General features: G+C 36.9%; 1 protein-coding gene and 1 long non-coding RNA gene across 2 annotated transcripts in view; one reads left to right on the top strand and one right to left on the bottom strand.

The window, feature by feature from the left end:
- Nucleotides 1-27877, top strand: part of LOC125128052 (uncharacterized) — a 361128-nt gene that overhangs the window by 112427 nt on the left and 220824 nt on the right. The gene's annotated exons all lie outside the window — the stretch shown is intronic.
- EFEMP1 (EGF containing fibulin extracellular matrix protein 1) overlaps nt 1-27877 on the bottom strand; it is a 63975-nt gene that overhangs the window by 7221 nt on the left and 28877 nt on the right. Inside the window, exons 5-8 of the mRNA XM_047782042.1 lie at nt 9773-9895; nt 5330-5449; nt 4243-4362; nt 2890-3009 (exon numbers count right to left, since the gene is read on the bottom strand). Of these exons, the coding sequence (XP_047637998.1) occupies nt 2890-3009; nt 4243-4362; nt 5330-5449; nt 9773-9895 (483 nt within the window). The remainder of the gene's footprint in view (nt 1-2889; nt 3010-4242; nt 4363-5329; nt 5450-9772; nt 9896-27877) is intronic.

The raw sequence follows: 27877 nt of genomic DNA, 5'->3' as shown, positions 1-27877 counted from the left end.
CATTCCTTCCCCACAATAAGATACGTTCATCCATTAATTTACTATTCCATAAATAATTTGCTGAATCCTTGTTGCAAGGCAGGCGTGGCCTAATTGCTGGGATATAATTTCTTTCTCTTCTCTGAATTTTTATACCTCTTTTCCTCTTTTTGGGCCTTTATTGCTTTCTGCTTTGCATTATTGAAATCTGCATGTTTGTCTTAATCCTTCTACTAGCTTGTGAACTCCTGAAAGACAAGAACTATCATACCCATCTTTTCATCCCTTTATCACCTGCCTGGGGGTGCCTGAATTTTGAGAAATATTAAATTGAACTAATTCACTCTTCATATAAACCATGAGAAGCTAGTGAGAAAAATATTATCTTTATTTGGAAAAACAAATAAAGGTTAAGTGGCTGACCCAAGTTCATACAGTTAGTGGCGGGCATATTTCCACTGCAAGGTACTGCGACCTCCACATGAGAATAATTCAGTCCCTTGTGTTTGGCGAAAAAAAAATTTCTTTTAGCTTCCAAACTGGCTAAAGCTATCTGGAACCCAAGAGGAGACTGGAAAAGCTATGCAGTTTCCAAGAGTCAGTTATAAGAAGTATCTTCTTTTGGACTGGCTATGGCTAAAGAAAGAACTTAGATTCTTCAGAAGAAATCACAACTGACTTGTCTTTTCAATATTTTCCAATTTTTTTGAAAAATAAAGATACTGTTTAGCTACAGGGAAAACGAAAGCTAGTTTGTTATATGGAGTTCAACCACAGCAGAAGGAAACTTTATACAATAATTTTACTTATTATTTCCAGTAATTTACAGCCTAGCATAATCAACTTCTTAATCATTTTGGAAGGTTTTTCAGAAATTACTTGTAGTATTGAAATATTTAATGAGTGTGAGTCTGTATATTCTCTCTCTGTCTCTCCCTCCCTGCTGTCTCTCTCCCCACTACCATCCACCACCACACACACATAGTGTTTTATTTTTGTAGGACTATGGAAATGAGAGCAGTTATTTCATCCCCCAAATAAGCATTTTTGAGGGAAGGTGAGAATCCAAACTCTTTTGGTTTTACTCTAGTCTGTAAAGTATATGTCTTCAAGATATAACAAATGAATCTCCTATTTGTAATTCTATTGCATTTTTCACCTTTCATTTCATTTATTTCATTTCAAATAAATATTTTCATATAAATAGAGTAGGCAGATAAGATTCCACTGAACTTAATTTGTTTGTTTCTTTTCTTTTCTTTCTTTCTTTCTTTCTTTCTTTCTTTTTCTTTGCTGAGTATCAAATCCATTTGTGGTCAGAAACTCATAAACATTTGTTTGAAGGACTCCAGGGACATTGGTTAAGATATCCCACTGGCTAACATTTTCCTGCATGTAATATTCATGTTAAAAATCTCAGGCTTCATAAAGTAAAACCATTGGAATGCAATTTTTTTCCTCAATGACCATTACAGTCTCTAGTAATGTGGAAAGGGATATAAAGATGTTAATTGTGCAATGAACTGCATTCTGATTACGCTCATACTTAGTTGTTGGGTTCTAGTTGAATGATCACATGCATGCTATAAAATCTCAGATCATGGATGTTCTATGAGTTAATATATTCCTATAAAATCATGGTATAGACTGGGAATCCTGTGTGTCTCCTTTCCTTGATCTTCTCCTTTAGTAACAGGATTTTACTGCCCTTATTTTAGAAAAGAAGCAAAGCTACTAGTCATTTATATTGGAAGGCAAATTTTATAAAAACTTGAGTTGTACAGGCTTTATAATTCTTCTGTATATTATTTCACTTCAACTTCCTTTTCCAAATGAGAAATCCGAGGCTCAGAGAAGTTTGATAACTTGTTAAAATTGTACAGACAGAATGCCATACATCTAGGTCTCAAACAGATTTTGTGTCTTCAAGGTCAGTCATTTTTTTTCACTCTCTCATTGCTTTAAGTAAATATATATTTGTACTGATTTTTCCAGGATTATCTATAATTTTAGTTTTTTTAGTTTTTTTTCTGAACAGTCTTTTCCCTATTAAAGAAATGTTAACCTACACAAAGCATCAGAGGTAGGGAGAAAAGCGTTCATATTTTAAAATCTTTCAAAACAAACTCCGAAATCATAACATGTAGAGAGCTGCTTCTTCCACCTACAAGTGGCTGTGAAGATTACCAGAACATGTATTTTAAAACTAGACCTGAAGACATTAGCTATTTTTGGATCAATAATTTTTCTTTTTCGGCCACCCCACAGCATATGGCGTTCCCAGGCCAGGGATCAGATCTAAGCTGCAATTGCAACATATTCCATATTGGCAGCAGTGCTGGGTCCTTTAATCCACTGTGCCAAGCTGGAGATTGAACTGCCAATCCTGTTGTACCACAGTGGGAACTCCAGGAATAATAATTTTTTTTCTACTGAAGAGGTCAAGCACATTCTAATACACATGAGGCTGACTTTCTCAACACTTAAACTACTACCTAATTTATAAACTTGGTGTTTTAGAGAACTGAGATCTATTTGAGGCATGTCTAACTACACATTAAGCTTATGATCTATACTCAAATTCATGGTGAAATGTTTTAATAATTGAATCTTTTCTGGTGAGTGACTAAAGAAGGTATTTCATAGGGATTATATAGGCTATAAAGAAGGCATATAAGTATTTTATTAAAATTATTTATATTTAAAGAAAGAAAAATGATTACTTTAAATTTTAAAGAAAGTCACTGATAGCACTGAATATCCTTTTTATGAGATATGCATATTTCATGATGAACAGCTCATGAAAAAGAGCTCAAATTATAAAAAAAAAAGTCTATAGTAGAGAATCCTAGAACTTCCTCTTTGCTTTTCCTGGTTAAAACTTAACAGATATGAAAACAATAAACTTACCCTGACATGTTCTACTTCTCACCACTTGGTATCCCTGGGGGCACATACATGAGAATTTCCCAGGTTCATTGACACATTGATATTGACACAGGTAGCTTGAGGTTCTGCATTCATCAATGTCTATTGAACCAGATAAAAGCAACGACACACAGTTGAAACTTACATGTCACTATTTTGGGTTTTTTTTTTTTTTTTAACACTGAAAACTCTGAAACTAACTTATAAGAAGCTCAAGTACAAATTCTAACAATGTTGGCTCATTTCCCCTAGAACTTCATAGCACAAAGAGTTTTTCTTACCATCATTTTAACTCAATTATTGCTGACAGTTTGGTGAATCCTGGAACCTAACCATACTAGCTGAGCAGAAGAATGAATTGGCTTGTGGTTGATACTCTTCATGCTGGGCTTGGCAGACCCATCCATAATGCAGATTCATATCTGCCTTCTCAGAAATTGGGTAGCTCTGCTCCCAAGTTCGTCTGAGTTTTAAACTCCAAGTCCCATCCCTATGCTAGCTTCTAGAGGTGATGTCCTGGTAGCATCTGGCCTTCAGGGGAGGAATGCTTTGCATTTCTTGATGGTGCTGGCCCTATAGTTTGCTTAGAATGCCAGAGGCAGCTGTCTGCAACCAGCTCCTTTTGGTTTTGAGCATAGTAGCATGACGTGAGGCCTGTCTGCATGGGATATGACCTTTGTGGTCCCATGCAAAGCTGGGAGGGTTTGCGAGGAAGTCAGGAGCATCAACTGTCAATGGCATCTCACTTGGGATGTCCTATGCCTTTTGATTTACACAGCAGAACGTGCAGTAGACTCTGAAAGTCATTCCATTAAATGGTCCTCTTTTTGCTCATGTGTAAAGTGAAACATAGGCACCTTAAGAAATGTGCCCCAATCACACAGTGTTAGGGATGACTAGGGGCTGGGGGGTCTCTTGGTTTCTATCCTACTGAATATCAGCTATTTTTGAAGTTAAATGTGCACACAGGTCACCTGGAATTTTCATTAGATGCAGAATCTGACTCAGCAGGTCTGGGCTGGGGTCTGAGATTGTACAATTCTCACAGGCTCCCAGGAGGTGCCACTGTTGCTGGTTGTGTTGCATCACACTTGAGAAGCAAGGCACTAGAGCACCATTTCTAATAACTGGACCCAAGCTACATCTAATATATCAGTTATTTTGTCTCTTCTCCTTTCTCTTGATCCAATGTTACAAGTGAATTAAATTAACTGGATTTTATAACAGAATTTCCATGACTAAAATTTGTCTTCATAAACAGGTACATGCATGGATAAAGCAACAGCAATCACAGGAATTGGACTATAATGAAAAATTATTTGGATAATATTTTACCTTCACAGTTGAGCCTATCACTGCTTAGCTCATATCCTTGATTGCACTGACAGATGAATGAACCGAGAATGTTGTAGCATTGCTGAGCACATTGATTGCTGGCATCACATTCATTTATGTCTGAAAGGCAAGGTTATACACATTTGTATATCTATGTCTTTAAACATAGCCTTGCTCTTTTGTACCCATGTCATCTGATAATAAGTGAGTACTCCCCTAGCTGGATTCTTTGCCTTGCAGAAGCTCCCTAGAGAACGTCCATTCAGGTTTCATATTTGTTGGAACAACTTGAAACGTCTGTCATATACTTCTTTTAGAAATACCAGAATATTTCTTTTCTGGGAATGACAGTTTGTTGTTTGATGAATCTCTCCAAAAGAATTTAATGATTCTAATAAACATACATTCCAATATCTATTTTCTTTTATTGTTGTTCAAATGAAAAATGCCAAGTCTATAAATAATTGATATAAGACACATACTGATATGGTCTCTCAGCATGCTGTAGTGAAGATTTATCTGTGCTATTTATTACTTTTTAAATGAGTTCTGTTAAATTCCATTACAATTATAACATAAGCCTTTGAGACCAATACAGAGTTTTGCAATGCTCTAAGGCACTGAAAATATTGTGAAAAGGCATTTTTCCTGCACTACATTCTTTCCACGTCATGCCAATCTGAAAACTGTCTGCCGTGACATTGCATTCTGAAAGGGTAGAAGAAGCCTGTGAAAATCAAATGCACTTTCAGTGGAAAGTTTATGTATCTGAACTTGCAGTAACACTTTTGGCACCTTCACCATTTGTATCACACACTGTTGACTAACTGGTGTATGTATATCAGTTGATCTATAGTTAAAAAAATTTTTTTTGATACACCCACAGAAGAGAACTAAAACTAAAGTTAAAAATTTTTCTATTCACATCTTGATGTGTCTTAAGAAACAGATTGGTTATTATCTTTTCAGCTTTATGCAGGGAAATTGATGGAAACCAGTTTGCTCATGAAGAGAGAAAACTGAAAATACTGCAGTGGGACTTGGGAAGACAGAAATCAGTCAGGATGGCTGTTTCTAGAAGACTTACCTACACAGGTATAGTTGTTTGCTGCCAACTGAAACCCAGGGCTGCACTGGCAATAAAATGATCCTGGTGTGTTCACGCACCTTTGGTGGCAATATGGAGGGATGCTGCATTCATCTATATCTAGTTTATTAAGAACACACAAGAAGAGAACCAAATCATTGACTATCCAAATTATTGCCTATTATTGAGCTGTTTAATCTAGGTTCTCAGCAGAGCATTATCTAGAAAACCTATCTAGAGACCTCATTTTAATCTGTGCTTTAAATATATTTTAGTTTGAGTCTCCACTGTGGCTCTGTGGTTAAGGATCTGATGTTGTCTCTGTGAGTATGAAAGTTCAATCCCTGGCTTTGCTTAGTGGGTTAAGGATCCAGTGTTACCCTAAGCTGCAGCATAGGTCAAAAAAGTGGCTTGGATCCATTGTTGCCACGGCTGTGGCGCAGGCCTGCAGCTGCAGCTCTGATTTGACCTCTGGCCCAGGAACTTCCATATGTGCAGGTATAGCTGTAAAAACAAAACAAAACGAAACCAAACCTTTGGTTTGCTTTCTGTAGTTAGGTGAGGTGTTAAAAACAGACTTCATAAATCTGGCTGGGTGGGTTGAGATTTAAAGAGGGAAAAATAATTAAGACTATTTCACATATAGGTGAGAATGTCAGGTTGGGAATCTAAAAGCTTGTTTATAATAACAGCAGTAAGAAAGAACTATGGAAGAATTGAGTGATGTAGTGTAAAACTAAGAAAAGGAGGTATGAGCTATCGCTCAGCTGGTGACCTTGGCAAAGTCACTTATGTGTTTGGTATCTATTTTGTTTTTTTTTCTATAAGATGTGGACAGTACTGCTTGCTATGTGAATCTTATGAAGTTTCTGTGAGAATCAAATGAAAGAACACTGTGAATGGAAAGAGATGCTAAATGAGTTATCTCTTGAGAGGGCCCTTCTGACACAATGATGAAGTATTCCAGCCTGTGTCCTTCTTGTATAAATATTTCCAACTATAAAATGCTCAACTGAGAACTTGTAGAGTAGGATTAATATCTTAGAAGTGTAATAAAATTGCATTAATTCATGATTCTACACTTTGAGACCACTCCAGTATGTCATATTTAATTTAAAATAACAATTATGCACAATCGGTATAATACTATGGAGGAACACTATCTTATGGTAAAAAATGAAAACAAAACAAAATTTTATACTAGATCTTCTAGTACTTTAATAACTAAAAGTGTGGGAAGCAGTGTGCTCAAGTGGCTCCAAGGTAACCTGAATCTGAATCTTCGTTCTGGCATTTACTATTTTGGTCTTAATCTCTCAGAGCTTCCATTTCCTCTTCTGTGAGTAATAACACAACAATGTGGTAGGATTGTTGGGAGGATTATATGAGATGATGCAGGCAAACTTCCTTGCACAAAAAAAGGTAAAAAAAGGGAACTTTTATGAGTAAGCTGCAAAATATATTTGATTCACCTCAAATATTAAAATAATAATAATGTTCACATGGTTTCCTTCCTAATTTATTTATATGTCTGATTGAATGAATGTCACCTCAGGGAGGCCATCTCTGTCCCTCCATATAAAATATCTTCTTCTGCCCCACCTATCCCTTTATCCTGCTTTATATTTCTTTGTAGCCATCAGTACTCCCTGACATCATGTTATGTGTTTATTTGGTTCTTGTCTGTCTCTCTTACTATGATGCATGGCAAATAAGACCTGTCTCCTCCTCTTGAGGTAGAGGTAGAGTATTTTTTTTGTCTGTCCACTGCTGTGTGCTTAATACCTAGAATGGGGCCCGGCATAGTAGATGCTCAATAAACATCAGTTGAATGAATAAAAGCTTCATACTAATTAAGAATAGTTTTAGCATAGTTGTTCCCAGTACTTAGTATTATAGCCAGATGCCATTATCAATAGCTAATTTATATAAATTGTACTTTCTTTTTTTTTTGTCTTTTGTTGTTGTTGTTATTGTTGTTGTTGTTGCTATTTCTTGGGCCGCTCCCGCGGCATATGGAGGTTCCCAGGCTAGGGGTTGAATCGGAGCTGTAGCCACCAGCCTATGCCAGAGCCACAGCAACGCGGGATCCGAGCCGCGTCTGCAACCCACACCACAGCTCACGGCAACGCCGGATCGTTAACCCACTGAACAAGGGCAGGGATGGAACCCGTAACCTCATGGTTCCTAGTCGGATTCGTTAACCACTGCGCCACGACGGGAACTCCAAATTGTACTTTCTAATAGCCACATGAGGGCCATAATTCTGTAGGATCTATCAGCTTATCACGATGGCATAGCACCTAGAACCTGGCACAGAGTCAGCCCTCAATAAATATTTGATGAATAAATAATGTATGTCTTCTCAGTCAGTAAACATTCAGTGAACCATTGTTATTTTCTAGCATTGTGTTTGACAATGTAGGTTTATAAGAATAATAATCATATGCATATTGTACCCCTGTCTTGTATGGAAAATGGGCATGAGAACAAATTACTACATGAAATTATAAGATCAAAATAGAAAAGCATACAAGGGAGAAAGGGAACACCATTCTACTCAAAGTGTGACCTACTGACTGCTGCTGGTCCATGGACTATTTGGACCAGTCTATAATGAATAAATACAGAAATTGGGAGCATGTGTTCAGGAATAGCAATTTAATGTTACTGTAAAATTTTATTGTACTTTACAGAAGTATTGATGGGTATAGATTGGAAGTTTACAAAAAGGATCCATCAGAGTTTGAGAATTACTGGCATAGAGGAGAGAGTGACTAATTATATTTGGGTATCATGGAAGACTTCCCCGAGTAGGTGACCTTGAGCTGGGATTTGAGAGTTGAATAAGAGTTTGTTAGGACTGCATGTCTCTGGTACCGAAAAAGCTTATTAGAGGAACTGAAGAGTGACACTGCGTGATGTCTTAGGGGGACTATAACTAGTATGACAAAGCTGGGGTGTAATTTTTTTTTTGGCAGGAAAGGGGTGTTGATATAACAGAGCTGGGCAAGGATCAGATTGAGGAAGACCTTATATGCTCTGTAGAAGAATGTAGTGTTGGTTTTATGGGTGAGGGGAACAGAAAGGAAGCCACAAGATTAGAACAGCAAGATTAGATCTGAATTTAAGAACATCTCCTCCTACCATATCATAAAGAGCTCTAAGCATACATTCCATGTGCTTTGATTCTTCCCATACTAGGCCATGTTAATTCTTTTTCTATACTTTTTATACCCTCAATTGTTTATCTCTTGAGTAATACAGTGGGCAAAACTTTGGTGCACATGGAGTTTTCCACACAATTTTCTTCTAAATCACGCCTTCAGTCATTGCAAACCTTGGTCCTTCCTCAGAGGCTGGGCACTAACCTCAGCACCTAGACCCAGCCCTAAGGCAGGCAGAGCGGGGCCAGGACCCATGAGGAGCTCAATGTTGACACCCTGACATCGACAGCTCCCATCTCAAGCAAGAACTGATGCTGGATTTCCTGTCCCCACATCCTTATCCTCTGTTCCTAAGAGAAAATAAGGACTCTTCACTGATCTTATGGTAAGAGGTGGTATGTAAATCACTGGACAGAGGGAGTCAATTACAGAGTTTCACCCTAGCGCTGGGCCTCAAGATTGAGCCCAGAACACTTTAGTTTACCTCTTACTTGCCACTTGGCCTTCCCAAACTTGACTGTGACTGTGTTCTTCCAGTCATTCAAAAAACATGCATAGAATATCTACTTGGCAGGCACTCTTCAGAGACTGGGGAGACAGCAGTGTTATAAGCCAGGCCTGGCCCCTGCCCTCAGGGAGCTCAGGCAGAGCTCTCAAGCAGGGGACATGTGTTGCATTCCTAACACTGCACCCATTTGTAGTATAATGTTTAGTACAAATCTCTTAACTCATTATATAATGAGTTAACAGCTATTCAACTCTGGACCAGGTGCTGCCCTAAGCATTCCCGCATAAGCGCCTGAGATAGGAGCCAGTATTACCTCCATAGTACAAAAGGAAAACTGAGACACAGAATATTTAAATAACTTGCCCAAGGTCTCAAAGTGAATTAGGGGTGGAATTGGAATTTGAACCTCACCATTTGCCCTATAAGCTATGCAGTGCTAAAACCAGTGAATGAAGCCCACAGCATCAGTGTTTTAGTGCCAGAGCACCAAATAACTAATTTAAAGTGATTTCCCCAGTTGCTTTTGTAGTCTCATACCCCAAATTTCTGCCTTTTTTGAGTCTACCATGTAACCAACACTTTAATATCCAGAACATGCTCAACATTTAAGGGTTAGTTCTTTCTTGTTAATGTGGAAAATGGATGGTACTCAATGAAAGAATAAGCACTATCACTCTCCAAATAAAGAGGAGTGCTTTGTTTTGAATGCGTGGAGTTTAAACAATTATGCTCCAGACAGGATGTGACTTACTGTGCTTGTGTACTTACCTACACACTGCTCTCCTCGCTTCTGATAGCCGGGAGGGCACTGACAGGTGAAGGAACCTCGTAAATTGATGCACACTTGGTCAGCTCTACAGCTGTGTGTCCCTGCAGTGCATTCATCTATGTCTGTTAAAGACACACAGCACAGAAAGAGCTGGAGTCAGTTGTGAAGATGTTGTATTTCCTCTATTTTGCCATTGTGCTTAAAGAAACCAAAATTTCACTCTATTCTTAAAACCTTACTTACTCTGTAATGCTGTCATATTGGAAATGCTTAAAATGATAGATTATTTCAAGTGTTCAGAAAATAATTTCATAGATGCCAATGTGTCTCACTTAGATTTAACAAATGCTAATGTTCTGCCATGGGTGCCTCAGCTCACTTTGGTTAAGAAATGAAACATGTGAGATATAACTAAAGCCTTACTCCTTCTCAATCCCTTTACCTACCCACCAACTACCATCCTGGTAGGTACGAGTCCTTCCCTGAGATGTTTTTATACTTTTACTATACAGATATACATCCATTAGAATATATGGCATTGTTTTGTGGGTTTTAAAATGTAAATAAATTGTATGGTACTTGCTTTTCTACCTAATACATTGCATTTGAAATAATTTCTAGTGACAAACTTCTAAAAATTTGCCCAGCGACTAGGTATAAATCAAACTTTAATATTTATTATGCATTCCACGTTGCTATTTGTTGTTTCTTTGTTTTGTAAACTTTAGCGTAACATGAATGTGTAAACCTTTCATTGCACATTTCAAAATGAAAAAGATTCAGTTTGATCATGCTCCTCTAGGAGAGATAGGTTGGTGTAGGTTTTTTTTTCTTCTTCACTTTTTAGGGCTGCATGCGTGGCATATAGAGGTTCCCAGGCTGAGTCTAATAGGAGTTACAGATGCTGGCCTATGCCACAGCCACAGCAATGCCAGATCTGAGCTGAGTCTGTGACCTACACCACAGCTCATGGCAACACCAGATCTTTAACCCACTGAGCAAGGCCAGGGATCTAATAGGCAACCTCATGGTTCCTAGTCGGATTCCTTTCCGCTGCAGGACAATGGGAACTTCAGGTTGGTGTAATTTAAAATGCTTATTTCTGGAGTTCCTGCTGTGGTGCAGCAGATTAAGGATCCAGTGTTTTCTCTGTAGCAGTGCAGGTTCTATCCTGGGCCTGGTACATTGGGTTAAGGATCTGGTGTTGCTGCAGCTGTGGGATGAGTCAGATGCAGTTCTGATTTGATTCCTTGGTTATGAACTTCCATATGCCATGGGTACAGCCAAAAAAAACAAAAAACAAAAAACAAAAAACAACCTTTTCCCCCCAAAGCATTTCACTTCTGGGAATAATTTACCAAATATACTTTAAGAAATAGGTAGATTATAGTTCTAGAAATGTAAACAAATTCTCAGCCATAATATGAACCTGTTACAATAAATTTCTCTGAGATCAAAATGTGATCTGAATTTGTGTGCATTCATATTATAATAATTTGTAAGTGAAATTTAATTTTGCCTTATCTACATCACCTTTGCATTCATTCAAATCTCTTATGAGGTTAAATAGTATAGAAGAGTATGAAAGGATTATGAACTTTTGGCATTCTTCAACAACTGAAGACACTAAGCTTTGTCAAAAAATATCTAAAATTTGTAATTCATAGATGACAAATTTTGCATAAAAAGTGAGACAGGCTTTGGGGTCCTTGGATCATCACCATGATAGACCCAGGGGGTACTTTCGAAGAAATGGTGAGACAAAAATCAATACCAAAAATGAGCCATATGTAATTAGAATTTATTCCTTAAATCCTGCTTTCCCATTAAGAAGCTCAGAGGGTAGCACCTGGTGTACTGCCTTTCATCTTTATTTCCAAGCATAGCTGCTCTGCACACTACCCAGTATGATAATGTAGTTCAGGTTATAAGAGAGTTGTCTTTAGATATCAGCTTTGGTTAGCTGGGTGTGGAAATGATAAGAGAGATTCTTTCCAAAAGAAAGAGGGAGGGGAGATGAAGAATACTCGAGGGATGTATGGCTGTTTATTGGATAAAACCTATAAAAGCATCTACTTACATAATACTTAGAGCCTGGTTTTAAAGTTATGGTGAATTTTTTTGTTACTGTTTTTTATTTTATTTTTTTTGTTTTGAAAATTTTTATTACTATTTTCAAATCAATAATTACAACCCTGTCCTTTTTAGGTACTATGCAAAGGTACAGCAATCTTGGTTTGAAATTATCTGCTCTTTTTTTGTGACTTTTATTATTTTCTCATATGCACTTGATGAAAACATTTCTACTGGGGTTTCTTCAGAGCTTTATGACTTGCTAATGCAGAAATGACAGCAGAATTCCTATTGTTTTATGTCAAGAACATTTGCCAGCATTTACAGTGATAACAGCCCTGAGAGATACAGCAATGTGAGATTCAGATGTGGCCAAGTTTCCTCAGTACATGCTGGCAGATGATCAAGGGCTCCGGCTGGCTGCTGCATTTTCTAAAGAAGGCCTCACCAGTGACTGTGGCTTTTCTTTCTGAGACGTCCCTCTACAAACTGCCTCCACCCCATCACATTCCTGATGTGATTTCTTCCTACTTTTTTGTTGTTCAGTTCTAAGTCTCTTTGATAAATAGGCTAGCATTTCCAGTGGAATTAATGTATCATTAAATAGGTTTTAAACCTAAAAGCTATGCTCCCCGGACATATTCCTTTTTAAGAACTAGGTCTATTTACCTTCCGAGAAGGATTATATAATAATAATATTAGGTGAGTTAAAATAATTTAATAACAATAAACAAAAAAATCAAATAAAATACCACTGCCTCTGCTGCCACTATATTCTTTTCCTTTCTCTATCATAAACAAACACAATTGCAATAGGACTCACTTCACCTAAGATTGACTGATGGTATTTTTGATACACTTTCTACTTACCTGGACTCATTTTTAGTTTTAATTCTTTCAGATGGGAAAGCTCCCTGAAATTCAATGAAACACAGTCACATGAAATCCCTTTTAAGAAATTACTCCAACAGAGCTGAGTACATGCTTTATCATATCCCTTGAACTGGTTCTGCTAGTAAATGAACTGACTACATTTTCATTTCTGGCTTCTCTGACTCAAGTTTAGAATGTTTATCCTTTTCTTCGGTCTTAGCAGGTTATCTAATATTGAAGGATATGGAGATAGACCAGATTCCTTTGAACAATCTTCAATTATACCACCAATTTATTGGTTTATTTAAATAGCATGACTTTATTATTTTGCGAGTTGTACTTAGAGATACTGTTACTGTTTATTCACACATCTATACAAAGTCATACAAGAATTGCTTTACATTGTTAAATGTTTTCATGCTTGTCTTTTCTACTTGCATGCATTCCTATTTGTCTTAAATATCAAGAAAGTTCAATGTGATAAGAAAATCACTAAAATATACTCCTGTGTTAGAAACTCAGAGCAGAATATCCATCTCTGTGTTAGAGGCACCAGAAGATCTGGCTCTCCCAGGTATGTTTACATAAGTCTTCTGTGATGGGAATACTTGTACTGGCAAAAGCAGTGCTTTATTCCTAAGGGAAACTACTCAGGTCAGCCATGATTTTCCTGATAATCTAGGAAACAGTACTCTGGGGAGTGAGGCTTTTGTTTTGTTTTCAAACTATCTATAAGTTATCCTTGGCAGTTAGGCTTACTTGGTTCTTTAGACAGTCAGTTAACACATTCCCTGGGCTCTGAACCCAAGCTCTTCGAGCACAGAGCCTATGTATTACTTTTTTCCATATTCCTAGCACTGTGCAGACTACATGAAACATGATGGGTTTTCAAAACACATTTGTTTGATAAATGAATGAACAAATCATGATTGTTTGCTAAGAACGGATGCCTAGAGTTTAAAGAAAGTAGGATCCGTGTTTTATCTCATGGAACTAAACCTTTACAAGGAAGAGTAACAGGAGCAAATGTAACAGCAAATGCAGCAAGATGTCAACAAGTGGAAATGGCTGTAAAGCAATGGGGTAGAAAAAGGCAGAAGCTAGCAGGAAGAAAGCAGCATCAGAGGTGGCAGCTGTGGAAAGCTGGCCTGAGGAGGTGAATTTTGAGCTGTGCTTTGAAGAAGACAAGGTACACAGATTGTCAGAAATAGGAGGCTGTTTCTAGGTAGAAGGGAGATCACATTAGAAAATATTAAGATAGGAGTTCCCGTCGTGGCTCAGTGGTTATCGAGTCCGACTAGGAACCATGAGGTTGTGGGTTCGATCGCTGGCCTTGCTCAATGGGTTAAGGATCGGCGTTACTGTGGGCTGTGCTGTAGGTTGCAGACACGGCTCAGATCCCGCGTTGCTGTGGTTCTGGTGTAGGCTGGCGGCTACAGCTCCGATTCGGCCCCTAGCCTGGGAACCTCCATATGCCGTGGGAGTGGCCCAAGAAATGACAAAAAGACAAAAAAAAAAAGAAAAGAAAGAAAATATTAATAAAGAAAATATTAAGACAAAAGCAGTTTACATGAGAAGAATGGCAGACAGTTGTCGTCAGCATGGCCGAAGGTGCTATGCACGAGGAGTCTGGTGCAGTGCCTGGTTGAAAGCACTCACAAAATGGTGGCTCAAGTCATCAGCCAGATTCAAGACCTTAAAGGTGTGATTAAGCGTTTGGACTGAACACCGCAGGAAGCAGCTCTGAAATATGTAGACATAACCTAATGTAAACATTACCAAAGTACAAAATAATAGAATGTGCTTCCCAAAATATCACAACACGTAAATCAACTCACATTTCATCATTCTAATGCATTAAGAATAGCTAATGGCAATATTTAGTGATTCCCTCATTTTTCAAAAATGTGCCCACACTCTCCCTTCTAGTGATTTATACTATTATAGGTCCCTTTCTCGCTGACTTTGGCACCAGCATTGTGTTAAATAATCCAGCTGATCTTCACTCAGCTCTCACTCCTAGCTCCTTTATCACACTGACCCCCCGTCTATGGAATTGCACATTTGGTTTTCTTTCAAAGTTAATGGAAGCAACTGTGACCACATCTCTGTGGTGTCCATTAAGTCCCAGCTTAGGCCCTCATTCTCTATGTTTTTGGCTCCTTCCCTTGAGTCTGACTCACATTTCCCAAACCCTTGACTCATGCTGCTTTCTCTCTCTTATGCAACGTTTTAATCTCTGCAATGTTCTTTCCATAATTTGATAACTTACCACGACATGGAGTCACTTCAGTGTGTTTTCATGGGCAAAGACTTTGTGGACCTTAAATGCTTTAGATTACCACAAACTTTTCTAATTGGTGCTGCTTTACATTTAGGGAATAATTCAGAACTATTTTGGAATAAACCACCAATGATTGACCAGATGGTGCATTTGATGAGAATGCACTGAAATAGGAAGAAGAGGACTGAAGTGATTTGTATTCTGTCACTGCCTCTGGGACAGAATGGCATCAATTCTTTTTCTGTTTCTCCATTTGTAAAATCGACTGTCTATCCCTAATGCTAATGAGCAGATTTAAAAAAAAAAGTTCAGAATTTTCAGAATATGTCTTTTTGTTTCCAGACCATAAGTGCTTTAGTAAAATAACCACATCTTTACTAATTCTGAATGTACACTGTGCATACCTTATATATATTATTTAATGGTAAAGAAAAAAGTACTGGTTAAATTCAAGTTGCTGTAATTTTTTGATCTGTGTGGCTCTAAAACCTTATCATGTCTTCCCCCAACCATACTACTTTAATCTCATAAATGGAGTAAAGTAGGAAAAAAAAAAAGTCAAGATTCATGTTTGCTGTAAGAAGTTTACTCCTGGCTGCATTTTCCCTTTTTTCCCTTTCTATCTGTCAGTCTGTATGTCTCTCTCTCTTGACAGGACAATAAACTGGTTCCCAGCAAAGTACTCTTTCTACTTAATCTATGAAACTTTTTGAATTAAAGGGACTCATTGGGTAAAGATCTTATAGTTATTTTGGATATTTATCTTATTTTGTAGTATAATCCTGGAAGATAGGACCTATTTCACCAAGTGTGGAGGCATTGCTATTTTATTGTTGCCTCATCCATTAATGGCTATTAATAATGATAGCTTGAGTAATCAAGACATTAAATTATGTTAATTGAAATCTATTAAGGAGAAGGTGTGAAGTCTTTTATATAACTTCTCATACAAAGTTATTAAAATCCTGAAATTAACTGGTATAAAAGTACGTGAATGTTTAGCTGTATTTAAACATCTATTATTTGATTAGGAAATCAGATCTATAAGCCTCTGATTTAATCCTAATGACAGCTCTGTGGAGTAAGCATCTCATTACCCACAATTTTTGGATGAGGCCAGAGGATGGCACTGAAATGTAAACTGATAACTAACCTGCCCAAGGTCACATAGAGCAGAGATTTAAACTTAAGATTTCTATTTTGTTTCTACAATTTAGGTCTCCAGAAAAGTTAATTTCCTAGGAGTTTTGGATAGCAGAAGTTTCATTGTAGTTATACACAACGTGCGCACAAACACACACATATATAATACACATAAATTTCTTATATAAATATATAATTCTTCTTAGAATTAAAGAGAGGGTTGTTAATCTGTGGGGTGTTGATTCCTCCCTTGCATCTTTCTTCTGCACTAGAATAACATTCATTGCTGTCCAAGTCTTCTGTTTCCCTCCCTAGTCTTTAGCCAATTATCAACAATTTTTGTCAAAGACTTTCTATTTCCCTTGCTGCTTCTTTCATAGTACTGGAATCAGATTTATCTGGGCCAAATGCCCAGTTCTAGTTAGCTTTTCACCCTTCTGAAATTATCAGCTAGAATTCACCGAAGCTAAGCAGTTCTGGTGGAGAAAATAAATACCGATCTTAAGTAACAAAAGATGACTGGCTTCATGGATGGCCAGCAGTAGATTTATAGTTCTAGATTCTTATCTGTTCTGGCAAAACAGATTGTTAATAGTTTGGTGTTACTCAGTGATAGACAAAAATATCACCAAAACAACAAATATCAGCCTCTCTGATAGTTCATTTCTTTGTTTTAGAGCACGGTGAATCAAGTGTCCTGGAAGTCCTTGCCATTGCACTGTATTCTAACAGAACCTTGAGATATGTTGTTCCCATATGGAAAAATCATGCTGCATTGTACTTGGAGTTGCTTTACCAGCAGTGATGATGGATTTTCCCTGCAAATCAACCCTCTCATCTAGTCTCCTCTGTGGCTAGTGGTGTACATTTGCAAGATGATAGGATGAGGTTAGAATTCTTATCTCACAGTCATGACTTCATATCTCACATTCATGAATGTAGGAGAGAAAACCAGCTGGTGAACGTGAACAATCAACTCATGACTCACCTGTACGACACACAAACCAAATGGACCAATTGGTCTTAGACTAAAACAGGGAAACAAGCAAGGAAACAAGACTTTTTTCTCTCTCTCTTTTTAGTGCCACACTTGTAGAATATGGAAGAACTTGGGCTAGGGGTTGAATTGGAGCTGCAGCTGCCAGTCCATGCCACAGCCACAGCAACCTCAGATCCAAGATGCATCTGTGACCAACTTGCAGCAATGCCAGGTCCCTAACTCAGTCAGTGAGGCCAGGGATCAAAACTGCATCCATTTGGACACCATGTCGGGCTCTTAACCCACTGAGCCACAACAGGAATTCCAAGAAACAGGATTTTTAATCTTCATTCTTTAGGTCTTTTTGTACACTGGCAAAGTGAAAACTTACTGCTTTCAGAACCTTTAGGAAAAAAATATTTTTTACTGATAAATGATTGTTAACTGTCAGGAATGTTCTCTGGCATCTCTGTGAATGTCATATGCAGGTATATTCCCCTTTTTCTTCTTAAACTTAGTCATCCATTAAAAAACATTTGGGAAAAGGTGGCCCTGGTATTAGGAATGATATTACAATCAGTCATCTATCTACAACTTTGTTGAGGTAAAACTGTTTCGAAACAAGCAGCACCACCTGTCTTTGCTCTAGGGTAGCGCACTACCAGGAATCGAAGATTCTCTACGTCAAAGTTCAAGCCCATTCCATACAATCTGGGGACCAACTTCAAACTTAGTGGCCTTCAGAGGAATTGTGATCCCATGTTATTAGGGGATGGCTTTGTGTTAACATTTCAATCATGTTTTCTGGTGCCCTTACTGTCTCACCTTGCCCTCCTACCCTGCTGTCCCCAGCTCCAGATCAAACCCCTAGAGAGTGATGAACTGAATGGAGACAGTACATTCACCTGTGTCCGCAATGCCCTCATGAGCACTGTGATTTGATTCCTGGCCCCCCTCCTTGAAGCCTTACAGCCAGATTAGTCAGTCTCTCTAGCTCAAAGTATATGCAGTCCTGGCTTACTCCTTCAGGCCAATCATCATTTGAGGTCACATAAGCCCCTGGCTACGGCAATGCCAATTATAACAAGCATGGCTTGGTGACCTCCTAATTGTATGAGACCAATTACATTATACTTGTTGTTCATTCAACAATAAACAGCTTTTGTGCCCACTAACTTGAGGCATACTACTAAATTTGCTGAGTGTAACTTGGCAGTATTTCTCCAAGTCATTAACTGCCTAAGACTTTTATAATAAAGTCTATCTTTGTGCCTCCTGTGTGTATTTCCTCGCCCATTTCATTCCATCCAACTTATGATGTTTCTGCACGTTCCCCATATGTCTCAGAGCCCTTATATTTTTCTGAATTCCAAATGGAGAGGTAGGTTGAAGGGCGTGAGGGATGTGACTCACCAAATTTGTACTAAATTTCTTTTTATTTTCTCTTTTTGATTCAAAATTCCAGCACAATGAAAAGCAATAAAAAGATAAATATGTTGAGTAAATCTTGATGAATACAAATCTTATAAAATAGCAATAGTAATATCTTTTGTGATTTATAGAACATTAAAATTAAAATACATGGGAATAATGGCACATAGGTTGGGAGGAAGGTAAATGGAGTTTAACTATTTCAAGGTCCTTGTATAGTTTGGGAAGAAGTAAAACTACTAATGTATTTTATACTTCGATAAGTCAAGGGTACATGTTAAAATATTCTCTGGAGAAAACACTGAAGGAATATTAAGAGATAAAACTACAAATCTAATACAAGTGAGAATAGAATAATACAAAATAGTGCATCATTTTGGAAAGAAAACAAGAAAGGAAGGAAAAAGAAACTAAAATATGCAGAAAGGAAAAAAAAAAAGACCAATAGTAAATTGTTAGTTTAAACCTAAACATATCAATAGTACATTAAAAGTAAGTGAATTAAATGCTCTTATAAAAAACAAAAATTATTAGGTTGATCACAAAAACCAACCCAAATATATGCTGTTTCAAGAGAAATGATTTAAATATAAGGACACAGGATACACTAAAGAAAAAAGATGGAAAATATACTATGCAAACACTAACCAAAAGAAAGTTAGCTTTGTAATAGTAATATTAGATGAAATTGACTTTAAGGGAAAAAAGGATAAAGAGTAATACTGTGTAATTATGAAATTTAGTTCAGTGGGAAAATGTAGAAATTCTAAATGTAACTGCATTTAATCATGTAGCCTCAATATAATTAAAGCAAAAATGGATAAAACTAAAGGGAAAACATGAATAAACATATTAAGAGATTTTAACATACCTCTCTCAGTAACTATAAGAATAAACATACATTTTGAGGAGTGAATAAAAAATATGAATAACATGATTAAAAACTTTGAACTAGCTGACGTATACAGAACACTGTACAGAATACATAACCTTTTCAAGTACTGAGGAAATATTAAAAGAAAATGACTATATGCCGCTCTTAAGACAAGTTTAAATAAATTTCAAAAATTGCAATATACAGATGTTCTCTAACTACAATGCAAATTAAGAACAGAAATAGCAACAACAAAGACAACAAAACTAGAAAAATCCCCTTCTTTTGGAAAAGAAGGCATATACTTCAAAAGAACTCATGGTTTAAAGACGATAACAAAACTGAAATTTACTATTTAAAACTGAATGAAAATGAAAATGTCATATATCAAAACTTGTGGGAAAAAAGTGCCAGCTCTGAAGAAGACCTGGAGCCCCCTCCTCTCCTTACATCAGCCTTATCTTCCCCCCTCAACTCTTCTCAATTTACAAGAAAACACAGATGAGATTTGTATCTGAGCTAGACTGCTGTGAGAGTGGACTTGAGGATCTTGAAGGGCTGCTTAGAGAAGAAGGAAAATGTCTTTATCATGTCTTTCCAAAGGGCAGGACTAGAATAAACAGGTAGAAATCTAAGGAAGGCATATTTTAGTTCAATGAAAGAAAAGAATGTTGCAGCCATTGGTCATCTTAATATATTGAGGTAAATGAGTTGGAAGGAAGATAAATGGAGTTTAACAATTTTAAGGTCCTTGTATAGTTTGGGAAAAAGTAAAACCACTAATGTATTTTAACATATTAATATATTGAGGTAAATGAGTTGGGAGGAATGAGTTGCAATCACTGGAAATATGCAGATGTTGCAAAGTGAATCCCAGTAGAGGGTAGGGATTTGACCAGTTACCTGGATTTAAAGGTGTTGTTAAGGTACTGCATGCAAATATGGCAGAATGTTAACAGTTTCTAAACCTGGATAGTGGGTGTTCAATGATCATTGTGTCATATACTCAACTTTAAGTTTGAAAATATTGGTAAAAAAATCATTGAAAAATAGATCCTATATCCACCTCAATACAGAAAATTGTAGGGATTCAACAAGGCTGAATATACTTTCTGTCTTTGACATATGGTGCACATATGTACATCTTTGTATATGCACAATATATATTGTAATTTTTAATTGTATACTTTTATAACTTTTCTTCTAACAACCTAAAAACTTGCTCTATGATAAAATATAGCAAGGACAGATCTCATCTTAAATTGTTATTTATTCTCTCTGTCTTGAGTAAGGAAGCAGTTAAGAAATCCTAGGAGTTCTCTTGTGGCATAGCAGGTTAAGGATCCAGCATTGTCACTGCAGTGGCTCAGGTTGCTGCTATGGTGTGGGTTAGATCTCTAGCCCAGAAACTTCCATATGTTGTAGGTATGGGGAAAAAAAGAAAGAAATCCTAGACTTATTATTCCTTGTTCTGTATTAAGGATTTTTTTCAGGAAGGAAGACACTGCAGGCTTTGTCATATTAAGGCATAATATTATTCAGTGTCCAAAATGTTAAATGCAAGCAACTATCAACTTGTACCCAAATCTTTCATATGCTATTAAACCAAGTGATATTTGACTATTTGGTTTTATTCCAAATTGATATTGTAGTTACCATTTTCCCCAAGTTATTCATGAATTATCATGCATACTTGAACTTAATTTGCTGATAATTTGTATTTGACATACTTAGGCTGTAGGATATCTTTCCCACAGTGTTAAAAACTTTCAGTGATGTGAAGCAATAGCATTCAGGTAACTCCTGAGCATGAGTTCAAGGAGTACCTAAAGATAGTAGGGGATAAAAGGAAATACTGTTTCCTAAAACTGTGACTGGGTAGGTATTTTGATGCCAAAGGCTTATCCAGCTAGCATATAAAATAGTTTTTAGACTTTTAAATGAGTTTGGGACATTGTACCTTACATTTCCATTTAATGTAAGGCAAAAGTATGTTTGGACTGTATATTCTCTGAAACTCTTTCAGTTTTAAAAATCTGAAATTAAAGTTCACTTTGCTGAATTCCTGAATGCTGTTGTAAAAAGGATTCATTTTCCAGCTCTTATCTCTCCTGCCCTCTCTAACATAAAATACTGGATCCTGGGAAACCTGAATAACATGCTCTTGCTTCTGGGAGGCCATAATTGTTTTTTTCTTCCCTTTTTCATTTTCTAGCAGCAACTTCCTCCTTATAATCTGTAGAATCAAAGGAGGATTTAAAATGAACTCATCTTTCTGGACAAAATTAAATGGCTCTATCAACAGAGTGGGATGAATAGAAGGTTCTCTTCCATGTTTTAGTGTAGTACTGTGTACCTGTAAAGCTACATACTTGCCCAGAATTTAGAGTAGCTTAATGCTTGTTTGGCAGGGTAAACTCCAAAAAAAATCTTGTGGGGAGAACATGCCCTGTACACGGTTTCTGTCTGTAGAGTACAAAGGGAGATGGACCTGTGCCAGTTATGTAGTTGATGTGTTAAAAGTAGATGCCAAACTAAGTCAGCCTTTAAGAGAATTTCTTGGCATGAATAAGTACAGATGAAAAAATAAAGTCTGTGTTCTTAGATCTGTTATATATACTTAAATGGTTACTGCTCGGGGCATATCCGTGGAATTCATCATATTCCAAGTTTTCATTTTAGAAGAAAATGGAAAAATTGAGCAATTCATATTGTTAATTTTTAAATTAGCCCAGAATTATTTCTCCCCAGAAATGTAATAGTTTGTTTATGGAAACCTTTAAATGAGAACCTTTGGCTTCAGACACATATGTGGTTAATGTGGATGACTGTGAGTTTGCCAGATAGGTGTAAGGAGGTCCCCTGTCAGTGACCTTCAAGTACAGATCTCTTTCCAGGGCTTTCAGAATTAAAACAACCATGCTCTTTTCTCACTGCGTAGTATTTTTAAGTTCCAAATGATTTTATTTGCGATTGTTCCTTTCTTTAGTTGCTTGTGCTCGCTTTTTTCCTAGCCTTATTATACCATGAATTTATTATACCAAGAATTAGAGTTTATGGGAGGATGATTTTTTTTTTTTAGAAAGTCTGAGAACCACAGAATAATTTTTTTCCTTATGCAGCTTCCTGACAGAAAGATATGAAATATGATTGAGACAGAAGAGTGGATAAGATCACGGATTTTAGAGTCAAATAAGTCTCAGTTCAAATCTAAGCAATACCATGTTTTTGGTATGTGTCAGGGGAAGTCATTTAGCCTTTCCAGGTCTCCCTGCCACATCTGTCAAGTAGGGATAAAACCTATTACATAATATTCTTATAAAGACTAGCTGAAATAATACATACCCCAAATGGTACCTGGTTGACCCTAAGGGTTCATTAAATTGTATTTAACACTGTGAAGTTGCTATAAGTTGGTGTATATCAGAGTGGTACTTCTGTTACATATAGGTGAAAAGAAGCAAGAAAACTGCACAAAGTCAGGAGTCTTAATAGTGTTTTCTATGTTTCTGCACAGAGTTACACACCCTATTTCATTTCCTTGCCCACTGTCATATTTTGAATGTGGTGGTCATGACTGAAATCCAATCAGGAGGAACATCCATGGCACCAAATGACTTCCCTTCCTTTGGCGTATTCCAGGTGAATGAATGTAAGAACAGGCAGAATCAGCCTTTCTTCCTTGAAGTGATTTCTCATTAGAAAAATGATTGCAAACATTCAAACAAAAGTGATCTGGCAAAACAAAAGCAATCTAGCAACTTCTGCATTTCATAATATTTTGAAAAAAAAGTTGGTGACTACAGGACCTGGACACAGAATCGGAGTGTTAGTATTTATGAAGACTACTTAGCTAACATAACTTTAACTAAAGTTCTAATTAGAACCTATATGTAACTCTCAGAGAGAACTTGTGTGTGGACAAGTTCTAGCCATGAAAAAGCTGTGAAAATGTTAATTTCAGCAGTAATTTTTATTTATTATATTGACTATGTCAAGGACATTATGGGTCATCCATCTTTCAAGGCAGTGATGAAAATTGTAAATCAGAACTAGATCACAGATGGGGTATATTTTCAAATGTAGTAGAAAAAGCTGCCTGTAAAGTCAGTACAAGTATTTCTAGGTGTTTGATCATAAGGTCAAGGGTCAGTTTTAGACCCTAAGATGAAAACATAGGATGCCTGACTTCTCAAATGAGCAGGTCTGAGGAGAGTTCACAAAAAATAATGATTATTTATATTATTTTCAGTCAGTGAAGCATTCATTCAATCATATCTCACAGAAGGATTTGATATGGAGCCAATTTTTGTTTGTTAAAAGCTATGCTAAGTAGTCTAGTGAAAAAACAGGGCGTATTAGAAAAATATTCTTTGGAAAATTAATTTTGGTTTCTTTGACCTCCAAAATGCTTTCATTATAGCCATACATAAATAATATATATGTTTATGATAGCTTCTTGTTTCCCATATTAAGGGTATAACAGAGAAGAATTAATAGGAAAAATTAAAGAACTTAGAGCCTGAAGAAAAACTGTTTATGGTAGCAGGATGACAAATAAGCAGGTAACAACACTGACTTCCTTCTCTGTTGCCTTCTTGTTCCACATTTTCCCATCCTGCACTTCTGACTCCTTCCTATTTCAGTATTCAGTTTTGCATTTGCCCTTTCTCAGTTTTACCTCCATCGGGCAGACCATTCTTTTAACTGGAGAGCTCTGACTGCTGCCACATCCGAGGTTGTTGTGAGAACCATCTACTGGTCTGCAGGCCTTGGGCACTGCTGTGTCAGCAATGGTTCCTGAGTGCAGTTTCCCTGGCCCAGTGCTGTGATACTCCAGTGCACCCCCTCAGGACTCAGCAGGCTGTCCCTGCCTTCTTTATCTCTCAATGATGTGGGCTGCTGTCAGGCCCCCAGAACCCTAACACCTGCCAGCCAATCCTGTGACTATACACATGGAAATCAATAAAATGCAGAAGGTTCTGCATGATTGGTTTGAACTTCACTGCGCTGTAACAGGTAGTTTCATATAAAAATTAGTCCTTTCATCAATGCCATATGATATGGCCTTCCCTATCAGCCAGGCTACATACTGCCATGTGCAAGCTATGTTGCCACTTGTCTGTCTTTGTCTATGAGCCTCTTTCCAACCCCTCTATTTTAACAGAATAGATTCCCCTTCAAGGTCCAACTCACACCCACCTTCTTTAAGCTTCTTTTCTCTTGTTCCTTTGGCCAATGTAAGGTCACTACAGAAAGCAGCTTGTCTAACTGATCTCTGGGACAGCTGTAGCCACAAATTATCCTTGTTAAGAAAGAGGAAAAGCAGCAAACTTACTATCTGGAAAATCAGCTGCCTTGGAGAGATCTTGGACAGCTACTCCCCCATTTTTTCTTTATACTCACCTTAAAGATGAAGGGGTGCCTCTAGCACTTTGTCTGGCTCAGGGTCCTACACAGGTTTTTCTCTGACTACTAAATTCCAGCATTCTCCATTAGGAAACCAGTAGCTGAGTAACCCTAAGGTACGTATTAGTGGTCTATGTAATTTTATAGCTTCAATTTATTGAAGGTGCCAGTTGAGCTCTCCATTAGATTTGATGTGTAAGTTCTAGCACTATTATATTATGAAATGACAAAACATTTAAGATAAATAACACTCAATGTTTCCATAGTATTTATACAATTATATTGTCGCTGTGACACATTATTTTTTACAAGGTGATGTTATGCCAAATAAGGTGAATATGTAGAACTTCCTGTAGCTTCTGCAAAGGCTGAGTTACAATATTATTTTCAAACTATTTTTCCAGTAAGTTTTAGTATAAATTTTAAGATGGAACAAACCTCAAGGAGTAAAAGTCCTTAAAGAGTTTACAGTTATATTCTGTATGGATAAAATCATAATGGCCTAGAACAATGACTAAATGCTGAATGGACTTTTAAGGCTGGATTTGAGTTTTTAAGCTTTTCCTTGAGTGAAGATATTTTCTTCACTGTGTTATATTTGATAAGGATTTAAAGTTATGAACAGAATTGTGCTACTTCTATTTTAAAATCATACTTAATTTACCTTTGTTGCACTAGTATAAATGAAGAATAAAACCAGTCCTGATTAACTACAATCAAGTTATCTTATTGGGTTAACAAATTTAGAATTCAGAAATAAGTTTTAAAAGCAAATGATGTGTTGACCTCTTCTGTAAGCAAAGCTAGTTATGTCATTTCCCACTATCTTCAGGATGAAATCGAATTTTTTTTAACATGACATGCAAAGCCCTTCATGATTTGACTTTTACCTACCATCACATATTGCTTGAATTATACAGAACACTTGTATTTTTCTTTTGTCTTCTACTTTTGACCTTAGTAAATTCTATTCCCTTGGCACGGAACATTCTTTCTTTCCCTCTTTCCCTTCCCCCAGTTCATTAAAGGCTAATTCCCACAACTTCCTAAGTCTGAGGCCTGGTATTATCTTCTCCGGGAAGTCTATGAAATGGGACTCAAAATGTCACACTGTTATTACTGTCCTCTTGCTCAGATAGTGAGCTCTTTGAGGGAAGGCACCATAAGCTTTCACACTTGTACTCTCAACACCTACTATGCTTTGCACACTGTAGTTACTTGATTTAGGCTTGTTGAATAATCTCACATTTTGAAGTTAGGGATTATTATTAGGATACTTCTGTGGTCTTATACCAACTCTAAACTGTGAGTAAAAAAGCAAATGTTAAAATATTACCCCATCTTATTATTCCCAAATCCAATATAAAATTAAGAAGCAAATCTAGACAACTAACATATTGCCAGCAGATGCCACTCTTGAGAAGAAAAGTATAGGCATGACTATTGTTTATGAAGTGCTTCAGAATTGACACTTAGATAGATCAATAAGTGGACAAACCAGGTGGTTTGCCTTTGCAAAATTCTAGCTGTGGACAGGTCTTAAAAAAACAAAAACAAAAACAAGACAACCCCCCCCCCCCCACCAAGCAAATAATACCAAGATTTAGTGAAGTGAGCTCTAAATTCAGTTAAAATTCCTTTGGATTATTTCGTATGCTAAACTATATATCCTTATGTTAAGTTCTTGCTTTATTAGCTTAGCCTCCCCCATCCCACTCCAAAACTGCTGGACACCTTTTTGTATTCCATCTAAATTTTTATTTTTAAACAAAGAGAACTTTCAACTGAAAAATGCATTTCCCAGAGACATGTCAGAAGAACTTGTTGCTCTCCTCTGTTTATAACTAGATTTCTCCCTTAGTTCATGCTTATTTGCAAAATGGATGGTAGGAGACTTACAGGGAAGAGTGGGCTATGGATACTTAACTCTCGCCATAATTTTCTATAATTACGAAATCCTTTGCTTAGGGCATGACTTTGCTTAGGTTGTATTCATTGCATTTTGCAGTGTCACAGCCTTAAACATGTTAAAATCAGAGAAACTGCTGAAACGTTAAAATAAGAGAAACTGCTATTAAAGGTCTATGTTTAGACATAGTTTATGGTTAGAGCCTTACTCCATATTCCTTCAGTCATACATTATGACTTATGAACATTCTACAGTTTAATGGATATGGGTATGAAGCAGAAAGGCTAATTGTTCAGAGGCTCATTTAAGGGCTTACTTAGCTCCCAATTGGTTACTTCACAGGGTGCAGGAGTTAAAATTACAATAAATGTTATTAACAAGTTTGATATTTACAAGTTTTCTATTAACAAGTTTGTTTTTACAAGTTTGATGTTCATCCTTGTAACATCTATTAATAAGTGTACTGCTAAAGAGTACTACAAACTGTTTACCCTACCTGCAGTGGAACTTGTTTAGAATCATCATTTGACTCAGGAGAAGCATTTGCAGGCAAAAATAATGAATGCATCTTTTAGAAATAATTTTTAACAGATTATTATTATGATTCTGAAAATACTCCTTATGGATTAAACTTTCTTTTGTATCTCTTATCAGTATCATCACTGTATGTACAGTACTTAAAAGTTAATATAATTTTTTCTTGAGAAACTCATTCACTTTTCAGTAAATCAGACTGATGGATGCCCTCTCTGTCCCAATCCCCCATCCCAGACCTATCTGGGTGATTTAAATGTGATACACGCATACACACATTTGACCATATGTGTATATTTATTTCTCCTCCTCATCCTACAACTATCTGGAGGTAGGGTTTTTATTAGGTTAATCCTTCTTCAAAATCTTCCACTTAATATGACAGTACTGAATCTAAATGGCTTAACAAGAATTCAGGATTCTACATAAATGTCCTTCAGTGACTTTTCCTATCCTGCTTCCTGCTACCCCTACAGTACGCCCTCTTTCCCTCACCCTAAGCAGTAATACAATATTATCACCATTATTCTGTACACAAGGTGTCAAACCAGCAAAGTCTCCCCTTTCTTTTCTCAGGTTTATGCACATCCAGTTC

The sequence above is a fragment of the Phacochoerus africanus genome, chromosome 5, assembly GCF_016906955.1.
Source record: "Phacochoerus africanus isolate WHEZ1 chromosome 5, ROS_Pafr_v1, whole genome shotgun sequence".
NCBI lineage: Eukaryota > Metazoa > Chordata > Mammalia > Artiodactyla > Suidae > Phacochoerus > Phacochoerus africanus.
The sequence above is the reverse complement of the archived record's forward strand: the minus strand, read 5'-3'. Positions and strand labels throughout refer to the sequence as shown.